Source organism: Mesoplodon densirostris, chromosome 15 (assembly GCF_025265405.1).
Source record: "Mesoplodon densirostris isolate mMesDen1 chromosome 15, mMesDen1 primary haplotype, whole genome shotgun sequence".
NCBI lineage: Eukaryota > Metazoa > Chordata > Mammalia > Artiodactyla > Ziphiidae > Mesoplodon > Mesoplodon densirostris.
Window position 1 is genome coordinate 5,146,966 of NC_082675.1, and position 16,796 is coordinate 5,163,761.

General features: G+C 44.3%; 1 protein-coding gene across 1 annotated transcript in view; it reads right to left on the minus strand.

The window, feature by feature from the left end:
• Positions 1-16,796, minus strand: part of LOC132502799 (transmembrane protein 132B) — a 374,167-nt gene that overhangs the window by 215,893 nt on the left and 141,478 nt on the right. Inside the window, exon 2 of the mRNA XM_060118978.1 lies at positions 11,263-12,151. Coding sequence (XP_059974961.1) covers positions 11,263-12,151 — 889 coding nt within the window. The remainder of the gene's footprint in view (positions 1-11,262; positions 12,152-16,796) is intronic.

Below are 16,796 nucleotides of genomic sequence, written 5' to 3' on the forward strand. Positions count from 1 at the left end.
GTGGAATCTTAGTTCCCCGACCAGGGATCGAACCCAGGGCCCCCAGCAGTGGAAGCGTGGAATCCTAACCCCTGGACCGCCACGTAATTCCCGAGTTGAGGTTACTAACCTCTGAAATGGGGGGCCTTGAGATGGGTGGGGGCTTGACGTGGGTGGGTCTGGTTGGAGTCCTGGCTCTGTCACTTTCTGGCAAGTGCCCTAGTGCTTGTGAGCTTGTCTCTTCATCTGGAAGCAGAGGAAACAGGTAAGTTCCAGAGCTGTCACAGGGACGCACGTAAGGTCTCATGGGGAGCCTGGCACGTGACTGATGCTCATTAAATGCACGTGGCGGGAATCCCCATAGCGTGTGCTGGAGGAAGCTTTCAGATGCCACTCAGATGCTGCTGAGAATAGCACCAAGCATCACAGGCAAAATTGAAGCCAAGTACCTTCCTGCATTATTTCGTTTACTCTTCACGGCCATCCCAAAAGACAGATGCTATGACTAGTTTCCTTATATAGGAAAGGAAGGCAAGGCTCAGAGAGGTGAGGTAACCTGTACAAGGTCACACAGCCAGAAAGGAGGAGTTGAAATTCGACAGCAAGCCTCAGTGATTCTAACCCTTTAAAAAAACTTGCCTTCCAAGAGTGTCCTGGGCACACCACACTCTTTGATCATACTGCCCTACCGTTTTCCTTTAACTGATCAAAACCTGTCCATTCAAGCCTGCCCTGGTTAACCCCCTTGGACTGCACTGATCTCACGCCTCTGACCTCACTTCCTGTCCACACCACTTCCTCGGGGACTTATCCTGTACCTTTGCATTGCTAGCTAATGCTCCAAGTCAAGAATGGCAGTCACCTCAAAGCCTTCTGGACCGCCTGAGTACATAGAGCATCTTCCTTCGTTTCAGCAGGAAAAGTCTAGTGACTTCGGTGGTGACTAATTGCGATTGGCTCACTTCCTTATATACAAATAAGAAATGATCAGAAAGGGCCAAAATTCTCCTGTGATATATTCACTCCTGGTTCAATTATTGAAAAATTACTGCCTTCTGGGCAAGAATGATCAACAGATGCTAAAATTCAAAAGTATAACATGAAAGAGGATGTTGGTAGTCACAAAGTACCGTCCTAGATGTTATGACTAATTACAAAGGGGGGAAAGCATACTTGCAATGGAGAACCTGGAAAGATGCCACTTTAACGGGGTAACCTAAGTAAACACCACTGGTAATGAGGCATGTCAACATCACGTACCTCCCACATGACACTAAGACGGACCAGCACTTCATTGGGATTCCTGACAAATACATACACCCTCAATCTAATCATGAGAAAATACCAAAAAACCCAAATTGAGGAACATTCTCAGTATTCTTCAAAAGTATGAAAGTCATGAAAGAGAGAAAAAGGAAAAAAAAAAAAGACTGAAGACCAGAATTCATCAGACTAAGGAAATATGACAACTCTATGCCACGTGGGCTCCCGGAGCAGAAAAAGGATGTTACAGGAACACGTGGCACTTTTTAATAATGTCTGTAGATGAGTTAATAATATTAGGCCCATGTTAACATCCTAGTTTTGATATTCATACTGTGCTTACCTAAGATGTTCACACGAGTGGAAATCTGGATTTTTTTGCAACTTTTCTATAAGTCTAAGATTATTCCAAGACAAAAAGTTTTAAAAAATTAAAATAAATGAAGTTTAAATATACTGCATTCTGTTTGTTTCCTTCATGGCCCTTGGCATGGGTTTTAATGACATATAATTTTGTTTATTTGCTTGTTTACTGTCTTCCTCCTTGGAGAGTGTGAACTTGATGAGGGATGAGAGCGTGTGTGACTTTTTCAAAAGAAAGAAGGAAAAAAGAAAAGCAAACCAAAGGTGGGAGACACCTAATAGGTGATCACAAAATATCTGTTCCATCAGTGACAGCTAGATTCGAGCCTGAGGGCTCACCCACCGCACAGTCAACTAGATTTTCTGCCTCCGACCCCTTCTGATCTCGCTTCTGCCGGTGCTGAAATGAAGGAAGATGGTGTATGTGCTCAGGGGATCTAGAAGGCTTTGGGGTGTCGGACATTCTCAACCTGGAGCATTAACTAGCAATGCAAGGTACAGAGTAAGACCCCAAGGAAGTGGTGTGGAACAGGAAGTGACGTCAGAGAAAGGACATCCATGGGGGAGACTGAGCTGACCAGGAAGTGATGCTTTCTGGTGCCTCCTTGATCCCGTGGATGAGAATGTCATCGTCAGCCAGTTTTCCCAAAGCCTGGTCCTGGGTTTGCAGATGGTCCTGATGTTGCACAGACGTGGCTTAAATAACAGGGAGTCACTGAGTGAGACTCCTACAGGAGCTGTGATGATTTCCAGGGGAAAGTCTCCGTGGCCCTCACCTCTTGGCAGCACACGCGCAACTCCCTTTCAAACAGAGATCAGACCTCAGGTTCATGGCTTCCACAGGTGATGGTACCTACTTAGAACTTAGTAGTGGGTTTTGGTTTTTTTTTTGTTTTTTTTTTTTGCTGTTGTTATTATTGTAATTTATCTTTGTAATACCCTTTCATGTGAACAAGTAATACTGGTTTCTATTTATGGTGGCAGATGTGAGGTGTCCTTTTAAATGTATTTATATAAGTTTTTTAAGTGATTTAAAGAAAAAGAGCAAATAAAAATTGCATGCAGAAGGCACATGGATATGACTTAAATTATGATGGTAGGATATGGTGGTATCTGATATGACAAAAAAGAAAAAAAATCCCAAAGGTGCTGTGTGAATTACCAAAGTTTATGATGCACTGGCACTGCCCATCATTTGATTAGAAATGATGAATCCATTCTCACATTGTAGCCAAGAGGAAACTTTTGCTAGACTTGGATCCTCAAGTGTCGCTACCTTCAATATTTATGAAACCCTTACTTATTTACTTCATAAATTCATAGTCTTGACAACTCATACCCTTCATCCAGCAATGATGCCTTGCAATACTTCCAAATTCATTCATTCATCCAACACATATTTCTTTTTTTTTCACATCTTTACTGGAGTATAATTGCTTTACAATGGTGTGTTAGTTTCTGCTTTATGACAAAGTGAATCAGTTATAGATATACATATATCCCCATATCTCATCCCTCTTGCGTCTCCCTCCCTCCCACCCTCCCTATCCCACCTCTCTAGGTGGTCACAAAGCACCGAGCTGATCTCCCTGTGCTATGCGGCTGCTTCCCACTAGCTATCTATTTTACATTTGGTAGTGTATATATGTCCATGCCACTCTCTCACTTCGTCCCAGCTTGCCCTTCCCCCTCCCCGTGTCCTCAAGTCCATTCTCTAGTAGGTCTGCATCTTTATTCCCGTCTTACCCCCTAGGTTCTTCATGACCATTTTTCCTTTTCTTTTCCTTTTTTTTAGATCCCATATATATGTGTTAGCATACGGTATTTGTTTTTCTCTTTCTGACTTACTTCACTCTGTATGACAGACTCTAGGTCCATCCACCTCACTACAAATAACCCAATTTCATTTCTTTTTATGGCTGAGTAATATTCCATTGTATATATGGGCCACATCTTTTTTATCCATTCACCTGTTGATGGACACTTAGGTTGCTTCCATGTCCTGGCTATTGTAAACAGAGCTGCAATGAACATTTTGGTACATGACTCTTTTTGAATTATGGTTTTCTCAAGGTATATGCCCAGTAGTGGGATTGCTGGGTCGTATGGTAGTTCTATTTTTAGTTCTTTAAGGAACCTCCATACTGTCCTCCATAGTAGCTGTAACAATTTACATTCCCACCAACAGTGCAAGAGGGTTCCCTTTTCTCCACACCCTCTCCAGCATTTATTGTTTCTAGATTTTTTGATGGCCATTCTGACCGGTGTGAGATGATACCTCAGTGTAGTTTTGATTTGCATTTCTCTAATGATTAATGATGTTGAGCATTCTTTCATGTGCTTGTTGGCAATCTATATCTTCTTTGGAGAAATGTCTAGTTAGGTCTTCTGCCTATGTTTGGATTTGGGTTCTTTTGTTTTTTGACATTGAGCTGCATGAACTGCTTGTAAATTTTGGAGATTAATCCTTTGTCAGTTGCTTCATTTGTAAATATTTTCTCCCATTCTGAGGGTTGTCTTTTCATCTTGTTTATGTTTTCCTTTGCTGTGCAAAAGCTTTTAAGTTTCATTAGGTCCCATTTGTTTATTTTTGTTTTTATTTCCATTTCTCTAGGAGGTGGGTCAAAAAGGATCTTGCTGTGATTTATGTCATAGAGTGTTCTGCCTATGTTTTCCTCTAAGAGTTTGATAGTGTCTGGCGTTACATTTAGGTCTTTAATCCATTTTGAGTTTATTTTTGTATATGATGTTAGGGAGTGTTCTAATTTCATTCTTTTACATGTAGCTGTCCAGTTTTCCCAGCACCACTTATTGAAGAGGCTGTCTTTTCTCCATTGTATATTCTTGCCTCCTTTATCAAAGATAAGATGACCATATGTGTGTGGGTTTATCTCTGGGCTTTCTATCCTGTTCCACTGATCTATATTTCTGTTTGTGCCAGTACCATACTGTCTTGATTACTGTAGCTTTTATAGTCTGAAGTCAGGGAGCCTGATTCTTCCAGCTCCATTTTTCTTTCTCAAGATTGCTTTGGCTATTCGGGGTCTTTTGTGTTTCCATACAAATTGTGAAATTGTTTGTTCTAGTCCTGTGAAAAACGCCAGTGGTAGTTTGATAGGAATTGCATTGAATCTGTAGATTTCTTTGGGTAGTAGAGTCATTTTCACAATGTTGATGCTTCCAATCCAAAAACATGGTATATCTCTCCATCTGTTTGTATCATATTTAATTTCTTTCATCAGTGTCTTATAATTTTCTGCATACAGGCCTTTTGTCTCCTTAGGTAGGTTTATTCCTAGATACTTTATTCTTTTTGTTGCAATGGTAAATGGGAGTGTTTTCTTAATTTCACTTTCAGATTTTCAATCATTAGTGTATAGGAATGCAAGAGATTTCTGTGCATTAATTTTGTATCCTGCTACTTTACCAAATTCATTGGTTAGCTCTAGTAGTTTTCTGGTAGCATCTTTAGGATTCTCTATGTATAGTACCATGTCACCTGCAAACAGTGACAGCTTTACTTCTTCTTTTCCGATTTGCATTCCTTTTATTTCTTTTTCTTCTCTGATTGCTGTGGCTAAAACTTCCAAAACTATGTTGAATAATAATGGTTGAGAGTGGGCAATCTTGTCTTGTTCCTGATCTTAGTGGAAATGGTTTCAGTTTTTCACCATTGAGGACGATGTTGGCTGTGGGTTTGTCATATATGGCCTTTATTATGTTGAGGTAAGTTCCCTCTATGCCTACTTTCTGGAGGGGTTTTATCATAAATGGGTGTTCCAACACATATTTCTTGAGCACTTACTGTGTGTCAGACACTGCTCTGGATCCCTAGGACACATCAAAGAACAAATGAGGCAAAAGTCCCCACCCTCACGGACCTCACATTCTAGCAGGAAGAGGTGGGCCATAAACACTGATATAGTATGTCATTAACATAAATGATAAAGTATGTCCAAAAAATCAGAGCAGTGCAGCAGGCTGTGGGGTAGGGTCAGATCATGCCAGGCCTGTGGGCCCATATGAGGACTTTGGCTTTCGGTCAAGACCTCAGAGGGCAAAGATAGAGGCTGGGAGACCTGTCAGGAGGCTCCTGTAGGCATCCAGCCAAGAGGGGACCCTGGCTTGACCTGGGTCATAGCAACGGCAGTTGTTCAATCCTGGATACTTTACAGGAAGAGCCCCAGGATCTGAGGACTGTTCAGATGGAGGGGGATGTATAAGAAAATGGCAAATGTCAGTCCGGTGATTAGATGTTTGGCCTGAGAAACCAGAAGGATTGGGTGACAACAGATGAAATGGGAGAATCTGGCTGAGCACAAAGCTGATGCTTCCTAAATAGCCACTTAGAGCATAAACTGCCCCCATTTAGAGATGGGGGAACCGTGGCACAGAGAGGTTAAGTAACCTGCCTAAAGTCACCCAGCTGGTATGTGGTAGAGCCAGGATTTGAACCCAGGATGTCTGGCCGCAGGGTCTACAATCTTAACCACTGGGCTCCACAGCCTAACAGGATGAGAGGTCAGCCCAGGAGGGTCTCTATGTGAGCTGAGAAAGAGCTATTTTCATAAATCAGGGATAAAGTTTCTCAGGATCACTCTCAGCCTTGGAGACATTATAGATGGAGTGGGGAAATTTTCATAACATGTCAAACTTTCTTGGTTTGAAAGACTTACCCCGAATCCAGCCTAGCATTGCCCTGCCAGCAGCCCCCAACCCCTCCAAACCACACTTTTTAACCCTTTGCTAAAAGGCTTTTCAATATAGGGTCAGTTTTAGATACTAGTGTTTAACAGAATCTATCTGTGTTAAAGAATAACCAATCGAACTTTTGTTTAAACCGGCCCCAGTACAATATGCAGTCAGAAATAGCAACATGACACATGAAAACTGCACACATCTGTCCCCCGTCCATACGTCTTCAGCTCTAAAATTAGATCTCAGCGAATCTTGTGCACGTTCACGCTTTGATCCGGGGTCTCATCTGAGCCGGAATGAAATATGTCACATTTCATTCATAAAAGACATGATTAAAACAGACAATCAGTTATGTTGGGAAATAATACGTTCCCCTAGGCCCAAAAACTGTTTTATTTTGAGAGCCTGAATACACAAAAAGACAACAGCCAGACCATATATGACAATAAAAATCTGACCCACAACCTTGCAGCAACCAAGCCAAAAAGTCAAACCCAGCCTCGGCAACAATCAGCCCAGAAAGGTCTGAAGTTGATCCATGACTGTCAGCTGCCCTTTTTACAGCCTCTGCTTCCAATTCAAGATCAACCAGAAAAAAGCCAAATACGCTCCCCAGATCCGTCACATAAGATGCTCACTGCTAGGGAGCCTACCTGCAGCTTCCCCACGGCAACAGTCGGAGCAGACCTGAGCCTCCTTGTTTCCATGGAAAACATCCCCCCTTCCCCGTCTGCCCTTGAGTCTCTGCCACACGCCAATGATGGCGACTGACCCCCTTGCCATACAGCAAGCTCTGGATAAATAGGCTCTGTGTGTCCTCATTTGGGTGATCTTCGTTTATTGCCATAATTTCAGTGCAGTCTCCTCTGGCCATAAAGTACAGCGTAAGAAATAATAGTCATCTATACTCAATATCTTGTAATAACCTATAACAGAAAAGAATCTGAAAAAGAATATATACATATATATGCATGTATGTATGTGTAAGTGAATCACTTTGCTGTACACCTGAAACTAACACAACATTGTAAATTAACTACACTCCAGTAAAAGAAATGAGAACTTTATCCTTGTATAAGAATGCAGTTGATAGTTACATGCTGGTTTTTTAAATCAAATTTATTGTCATATCATTTACATGTGAATAAAGTTTCTGTAAGCAAACAAACAAAAAGAAATGAAAGTCCTATCTAGGAAGGCATAAAGACAAGAAACTCTAGATGCTGACCCAGAAAGATTCGAGAGGTAAAGCTCAGTCCCCACCTACACAAGCAGAACAGCCGAAAAGAGTGTTTTTAAAAGGGAGTTCTCAACTCCTGCATGCAGACCCACACCCCAGTCCCACTGCTTCCCCACTGCACAACTTCAGGCAGGTAACCCGTAACCTCTCTGAGTCTCAGTTTCCACATTCATAAAATGGGCATGAATACTTTGTACAGTGCCCATGATAATACAATGAGAGATACAACTTGAGCCTGGCACAGTATACATAATTATTAAAAAGCATGAATTAATAGTATCGATTGCATACATCTGGAGAAAACCATAATTCAAAAAGATACATGCACCCCAATGTTCACTGCAGCACTATTTACAATAGCCAGGACATGGAAGATGAATGGATGAAGAAGGTGTGGTACATATATAAAATGGAATATTACTCAGCCATAAAAAAGAACAAAATAATGCCATTTGCAGCAACACGGATGGACCTAGAGATTATCATACTAAGTGAAGTCAGTCAGACAGAGAAAGACAAATATCATATCGCTTATATGTGGAACCTGAAAAAATGGTACAAATGAACTTATTTACAAAAACAGAGATAGAGTCACAGATGTAGAAAACAAACTTATGGTTACCAGGGGGGAAAGGGGAGGTGATAAACTGGGAGATTGGGATTGACATATACATACTACTGTATATAAAATATTAATAGATAACTAATAAGGACCTACTGTATAGCACAGGGAACTCTTCTCAATACTCTGAAATGGCCTATATGGGAAAAGAATCTAAAAAAGTGGATATATGTATATGTATAACTGATTCACTTTGTTGTACAGCAGAAACTAACACAACATTGTAAAACAACTCTACGCCAATAAAAAAATTTGTTAAATAGTATCAATTATCACATAATAGTATGAATAACAGCATCAATTATAGTAAATAATAGTATCAATTAACACTTTCTGAACATCTGCAGGGTGCCAGGCACCCTTCTAATTGCTTTACATGAAGCAACTAATTCACTAAATAATTCTGGTGATGATGGAGGGGATGTTTCATTTCCTGTGATGCACCCACTGACCACTTCTGTCTCCCTGACACACAGTGAATGAGTCGGTGATGCCTGCCTTCATAGATTAGAATTTAGCCCCTCTTCTAAGTGTTGCATCCCCCTTTTTTCAACACTATATCAGGAGTTCTTAAATGCTCACAGGAGCCAGATAAGTGAGTGCAATGGGCCAGGTGTGGGACAATAGGGGACTGGGGTGAACTAGGCGATGCATGATCCATCTAAAGGGGAAAGCCACTCCCTAACTACAGCCAACTGTTGCCAAGTTACCAAATCTTCAACACTTTCCAAGTAAATGACACATGAGATCTCCCTATTATTAGAGGTTGGCAATTCTTTTAAATATTTTAAGGGATGCCATATGAGCTTTAAAAAGAAATTTTTAAAAAAAAAGCATACATCTGTGGCCTAGATTTGCTATGACCACCAGTTTGCAAACTCTAGGCTAGATGTTCTTCCTTTGGGACAGTCCCAAGGCCCCACAACTAAAGGCCCTGTGGCTACTATTTCCTGGAGACTGACAATTCACGATATGACCTCTCAAGGGAAAGCCAGTGTTATAGTCCATTTCAGCTCTAAAATTAACTTCTGTGGCAAAGAAAAAACTTGAGGCGTTTCTACCCACCCTGAAGATAACACTTCAGGAGCCTCTACACTGTGGATGCTGGATCCTCTTCTGGTCTCAGCAGCCTCTCCCTCCCTAAATTGACCCTCAGCTCTGGTACACTGTGGATGCTGGATCCTCTTCTGGTCTCAGCAGCCTCTCCCTCCCTAAATTGACCCTCAGCTCTGGCATGACTGAGCCACATACAGCCTGGGGGTGCGGCAGCTGCCCCTTCCTGTCTTCGAAAGGCAGTGGGCCATGGGGGTGAAGGGCACAGGCTCTAGAGCCAGACCACCGGGATTCACACTCACTGCTCCCTAGCTGTGTGACCTTGGGCAAGCTACTTAACCTCTCTGTGCCTCGGGAAAATGGGGATGATAGCCGTACTTGCCTCCTGGAGTTGTCTGTTGTCAGAATTCAGTGAGTTAAGGCATGTAAACAACGTAGAATGTGGCCTGGACCATTGTAAGTCCCCAGTGAAAGTTACCCAGTACTGTTTATGACATTCCCCCTGTCCTGAAATGCCTTTCCCAGCCAGGGTCCCAGACTTCCCTGACCACCAGGCCACCCGCTCTCCCTTTCCTCAAACTTCTCACCCAACAACATTCTCTCTACATCAGGGATGGCAAATAAGTTCAGTCTTAAGTATCATACTCTCTACCTCACATGAATGGGTAGGGGCTGCCTGGAGTTCTGAGCTCAGTGCAGTAGATTAGTAATGTCTGCCACAGCAGAGGGCGTGCTGAGGTGCTGCAATTGACTGGTCATGTCTGCCTTGGGAGAGGGAGGAGCAGGAAAGCAGAAACCATCCCTTGGCCATTCTTGGTCTATAGTCAGTAGCTTGCACTGCCTTGCGTTGGAAGAATCTCTGCAGAGCAAGAACTGGGTTTTAGACCACCCCAGCCCCACCAGTGGAGTGACTAGCACAGGGCTGGGTCCACATCAATCTCGGAATCAGTTTTACCACCAAGACTAACTCAAGGGGCTCCGAATAGGAAGCCCGCTTCCTGCGGGCTACTAAACCCACCTGGGATCTGCCAGAGCCTCGGGATCCTGTCGCCAGGCTCTGAACAAGCGCACCTCCAAACAGACGTGATCTGGTACATCGGCCTCCGTCAGAATCAGAAGGACCATACTGGACTCACGATTAATTCTTATTTTTCCTCACCTGCACCCAGCAAAACAAAGCCCCACATGCACTGCAGTTTATATGTCTACCAGCTCGGCATCTGAGGACCGGGAAACACCACAGCCTAACATTCAGTGGAGACCCCTCATGTGCCAGGCGCTATTCTAAGAACTTTATTAACTTGTGTAATCCTCACAACAACCCTGGGAGATAGATCCCATCATTATCCCCATCCTACCAAAGAGGAAGCTGAGGCCCAGAGAGGTTAGGGGACTTGCCCCAGGTCACACAGCCAGTATGTAGCAGAGCTACTGCTACCCAGGAACCTGTGTGAGCAAAATAAGCTAAAGACAGGTTTGTCCCCCTAGCGCAGAGAAGTTCCTCACTTTCTGCAATCCTAAAACCAAGTCTTTGTCATATAGACAGAGACAGCTGCTTTGCTTTGACAAAGCATTCTTTACTGATGAAAAGCTGCGAGGTGGGAAACACTGTCTCAGAAAGCTCCTTCATGGATTTAGAAATTGGAATTCATTTACAAGGTGTCCACTTCCGGGCATTATGGGATTCTGCCTGGCATATCAAGGGGGTAGTAAGAGGCTCAGACTATCACGTTGAGAGCCTGAAGGGGACAAACTTGGACCTCACAGCCCGAATTGCTGCTCTCAAAGCAGAAGTTTTCATCCTGGCTTCACACCAGAATTATACTTAAGGGGTGCTTAGAAAACAGGGATGCCCAGGGCCCACCCCCAAGTACTCTGCTTTACAGTGTCTGGTGTGTTGTTTTGATGGGTCTTATTTTATGTTTGTAAGTTTCCTCACGATGCTGGATCCTCAGCAAAGCATCAACAGCCACTTGATAGACTAACAACTCATTGATGATCAAGAGTTGATTTCCATCCCATCCAACCCCGCACAGCCCCTTACCTAAGAGTGAAGTGGTCAGCCACAGAGCCACTGGCCAGAGAGACCAAAAAGGTGGCGGTGTCCCCTTCCCGGACGAGGTTCAGAGGAACGGAGATAACGACGTTCTCGTCCAGGCTCAGCAGGGACCACCTCAGATCGTCTTGGGTCGGGTAGACCACGACACTCCCGATCCTCTCCCGGGCTGGAGGCGCTGGCGGAGGGCTGTCCTGGCCCCAGTGGATGTTGTTCTCCCACTTGCTGTCCTCCTCCAGGGGACACTGGCCGGCCTGGTCGGCCGGGTACAGGGTGAAGAAGAGCTCCATGGCCGTGCCACCCAGCAGGGCTGGGATCTCCTCCTCGGGCTCCAGGTCCAGCCCAGAGCTGAACCACTCGGGCAGCACCTCCAGCTCGGCCACACACAGCCCAGGGGTCCCTTGCAGCCGACAGCTGGCCGCCACTTCCCTGGCCTCCGGGAAAGCAAACATCTTGACGCAGGGGAGCTGTTCCGCCGGGTCGCCGTCGGCCCAGCCCCTCCCGGTGATGTAGAACAAGGTCTGCACTTTGGGTCTGTTGGAGTAGATGGAGCTACCGAGGATGTGGGCTTTCAACTTCCAGTTGAAGGGAAACTGGTCCATGTTGCCAAAGGGTGCGGACGTCAGCAGGAGCTCCGGGGGGACCGTCTTCTCGACTGAAAATGGCCCGTAGCTGGCATTGACCATCGGGGGGCTCCTGGCTCGGTAGATAAAGAACGACTCCACCCGGGCCTGCAGACTGCAGTTCCGAGTTACGTCCTGCTTGGCCTCTTTAAGGAAGAAGGACTCTGCGTTAGAGACGTGGAAGCTCGTGGGAAGGTAAGCAGGCAGCAAGGAAAACCTCTGCAGGCTGTCCACGATGGCGCGGCTCTCCGTCACTGCACGAGAAACGGAAGCAGAGGAAGAATGAGAGCCGCGTCCGGAGAGGAAATGAAATTCACGCAGGGCCGCCTCCACCCGTCCACACAACACACCGCCCACTGGCCACGCCCACCCGACTCCTGGGACTCCTCGCGGTGAAAGTCCTGTCGTCACATAAAGTGTGCTCCGAAATAACCAGGGCAAGGGTGGGAAGGAGCCCCGTGGACCACTGATCCAATCGTCCTGTGACTGAATGACGCCCCCCCGGAGGGAAAACGTCGCACCCTCTTGCTCTTGCAAAGCCCCGAGCTCAGAGGATCGTGGTCACCTCTGTTGTAATCACCCCCCAGAGGGTAGGCTGCACACCTACCAAGCCCACTGTACAACCAGGCATTGGACCATTGTATACGACGTGTTAATGCTTGATTACTTTGATATTTATGCTTCTTCCCACCCCTCCTGGATGGGGTGTCCACGTGGATGTTTAGACATCGCCTAATTCTTTTGGAAAGGAGGGTGAAGCGATGGCTCAGCATTCCCACTTCTAGAAATCCCTCCTTCCGAAACACGAGTGAGAATTTATAAAGATCGGTTTATCTACAAGGATGTCCACTGCAGCATCCTTTTGAATTGCAGACAAACTTATTTTATGTGCTGGAGCCAGAAGCCTGGATTTGAATCCCGGCTCTGCCACTCCCTAACTGAGCAACCTTGGGCAAGTTACTTAACCTCTCTGTGCCTCAAACGTCCTCATATAAAGTGGGATATAAATATAAATGATTGTAAGGATTAACGAGTTAATAAATATGAAGGGCTTAGAACAGTGCTGACACACAAAAACGCTCCATCTTTACCTGCTGTCATTATTATTAGTTACTAGTTTAAACCATTCCGAAGGTTTCTTATATTAAGAGGAGACCAGACAAACTATACACTTTTACAATGGGGTAACAGGCAGCTCTGTAAGAAACATGAAGCGGAGCTATATCAGCGTGTTTGAAAAAATGTCCACAATCTGTCATTAAGCATAAAAAATTATAAATGTATCACATATGATCCTATTTGGGTAATTTTTTAAGAGTCTATATGTACATATGTAAATGTACATATATTTATGTTTGGTATATCTATAGAATCCAGAAAGGATTTCTGCCTTTTACCACTTATGTTTCTACCTTCTTAAAACTTGTTATGATAATCATGTATTACTTTGTTAATTAAAATACATATAAATATACATAAACATGTATATGTGGACATGCGTATATGTATATGTGTGTGTGTGTTTCTTTCAAGTGGGGAAACACAAAGAGCAGAGACCCAAGAAGCTTCTTCACAGTGAAGACAGCCCACCAGGAACCAGGGTTGGCAAATCAGGCCAAGAACAGACAGGAATTCTTCCTTGCCCTGAAATAAACCTCTGCCCCTGGAGCCTGGCTTCCAACCAGAGGAAGAGGAAATAAACCAGGCAGCAGTGTTTACAATACAGCATCACCAGAGGATAAAAGGCAAATAAATACTCCACTGACTCTGACTCCTGGTAACATTTTTTCTGCAGCCGTTACAAATTCTGTGAAATACAGTTTTCTGTTGACTTAGATAATTTTTGGGCTTTTCAGGGCTGTCCTTGGTGAGCTTTCCTTTCCTAGTGGATGACAAAATGGTAATTAGGAGATTGTGAAACAGATACAACCACGAAGGGGCCATACTTTCTCCAAGAAGGTGCTCAGAAGGCAAGTTCTCTGTGAAATGCTGCACGATCTCACTTACATGCAGAATCTAAAATAGTCGTAGAAGTAGAGAGTAGCATGGTGGCTGCCAGGGGCTGGGGGAAGAGGAAGGGGGGATATGGGTCAAAGGGTACAAAGGGTACAAAGTTTCAGTTAAGCAAGATGACCATATTCTGGAGAGCTAACGTACCGCAATGTGCCATAGCTAACAACCCTGTATTGTACATTGTAATTTGCTAAGAGAATGGATTTTAAAATAAATCTTCTCAACACGCGCGCACGCACACACACACACACACACACACACACACACAGAGTGAAAACTAGGTGGAGGTAATGAATATGTTAATTAGCTTGATTATGGTGATCATTTCACAATGTACACATATATCAAAACATCCAATTGTACACCTTAAACATATACACTTTTTTTTTTTTTTTTTTTTTTTTTTTTTGCGGTATGCGGGCCTCTCACTGTTGTGGCCTCCCCCGTTGCGGAGCACAGGCTCCGGACGCGCAGGCTCCGGACGCGCAGGCTCAGCGGCCATGGCTCACGGGCCCAGCCGCTCCGCGGCATATGGGATCCTCCCAGACCGGGGCACGAACCCGTATCTCCTGCATCGGCAGGCGGACTCTCAACCACTTGCGCCACCAGGGAGGCCCAAACATATACACTTTTTACAGGTCAGTGATATCTCAGTAAAGCTGAGGGGGGAGGCACTTCCCTGGTGGTCCAGTGGTTAAGACTCCACGCTCCCAATGCAGGGGGCCGGGGTTCGACCCCTGGTCGGGGAACTAGATCCCACATGCATGCTGCAACTAAGGAGGCCACGTCCCGCAACTAAAGGAGCCCGCGTGCCGCAACTAAAGGAGCCCGTCTGCTGCAACTAAGACCCAGTGCAACCAAATAAAATGTGTATGGGGTCGGGGGGGAAGAAAGAAAGAAAGTTCTCAAGTGTCATCAATATGGCCAGTCCTGGTCAGATTAATTACTGGAGGAGACGTGTTATTCATTTCTCCAATTATCTATCTAAATATATTTACTTACTATATTTCCAGCCCTGGTAGGGATATCACAGGGGCAAGACAGATGTGGTTTACGCCCCCAAGGAGTGGGCAAACTTTGGAGAAAGGCACAGCTAACCTACACAAGGCAGTTACAAAAGTGAACATTCAGACCCTTCAAAACGCCTATCCCAATAATTCTCCACCTAGGAATTCATGAGAAGGAAATAAGTGATCATCAGAAAGGAGATTAATGTGCAAGCGTCAACACGAGTATGACTTATAACAGCAACACACAGGAAGCAACCTAAAAACTCATCATGAGGGCAATGATTATATAAATGATTAAAGTCTTACTCTGTGTGAGATATTAAGTGGTCATCAAAACCACGATTTCAACAAATATGTAGCACCGTGAGAAAATGCTTATGACATCTTAAGTGAAAGAACAGACATCAAATCTTGATTTAAGTTATCCCACATCTGTTTAAAATATATTTTCAATACTAGACATTGTATGTATGTAATATATGTACATACATAAATATGCATATGATACATTCACTTTCATAATATAGACCTGGGTTTCCTCCAGATTGCATCCCCATTGATCAGGCAGGATTCAGATCAAAGACGGAGGAGGAAGAGAGATGACTTTGAAGAAGCCTCATCCAAAGGAAAGTTTTAGCTGTTGCCGCCACCAAGGGGCAATTTGTATTTTGACAATGTCAAGCGATGCAGAAACACCATTCCAGATGAAATTTAAATTATTTTTTGGTTGGTTTATTTCCCCTCTCCAAACCAAGAAGTTAAATTCTTGGTGAATTTACCCATAAATTAAATGGCAACGAGGGAAGTCTGTCTTCCACAGCCTGACAATATCCTTCAGCAGAGGTGGGTGGGCACACAGCTGACCAGATTTGGGAAGAAAGAGGTTCAAATTTTACCTTCTTATAAAATCTAGGCGAAGCCCAAGGCAAGGTTTAAATTCTGACTTACTTACAGATGCGGAAAAGGAAATTAAAATAAATGCAAAGTTTAATATGCTCTGTTTCCATTGTGGACTTGTTTTATTTTTTCATTATCATTTATATTGATATTTTATACCTCTCAAAAATTGATTTACAAGAAATTTAAAGCTGAGCCTTCTCTCTTCTTTATTATGGCCAAAGCCTGCATTTTATCTGAAATGACAGTGTGAAGTTTACAATCCTGTCCCACCATAACTCAAGCAAAATGCAATACAAATTTTGTCTGAGGCTTATATGGAAAGCCATAAACATCAGCTGCCAGATCCTCATTTTGTCCTCAAACCAGATCGCCAAAAAATATGACATCTAAATTTAGGAGCATTTTATGAAGATGAGAGACTGTCCTTAGACAGACATCCGGGGTCTGAGAAGCAAACACCCTTACCCTTAGTCCCCTAATGTCATATAGTGGCACCATTCTTCTTCCCATTGGCAGGTAGACCGTGTGGCCAGAGTCCCGAATGTGAAACGAGGCCCTATTCAGTCTGCTGATTTCCCAGAGGGCTTTTTACCACCCGACTGAATGAGGGGGGTCCTGAGAGCAGAAAATGAGGAAGTTTTGGGCTTCCCTGGTGGCGCAGTGGTTAAGAATCCACCTACCAATGCAGGGGACACCAGTTCGAGCCCTTGTCCAGGAAGATCCCACATGCCGTGGAGCGACTAAGCCCGTGCACCACAACTACTGAGCCCACGTGCCACAACTACTGAAGCCCGCATGCCTAGAGCCTGTGCTCCGCAACAAGAGAAGCCACTGCAATGAGAAGCCCACGCACCACAACAAAGAGTAGCCCCCGCTCACCACAACTAGAGAAAGCCCGCGCGCAGCAACGAAGACCCAATGCAGCCAAAAATAAATAAATAAATAGAAAATGAGGAAGTTGTAATGAGGCCCAGCT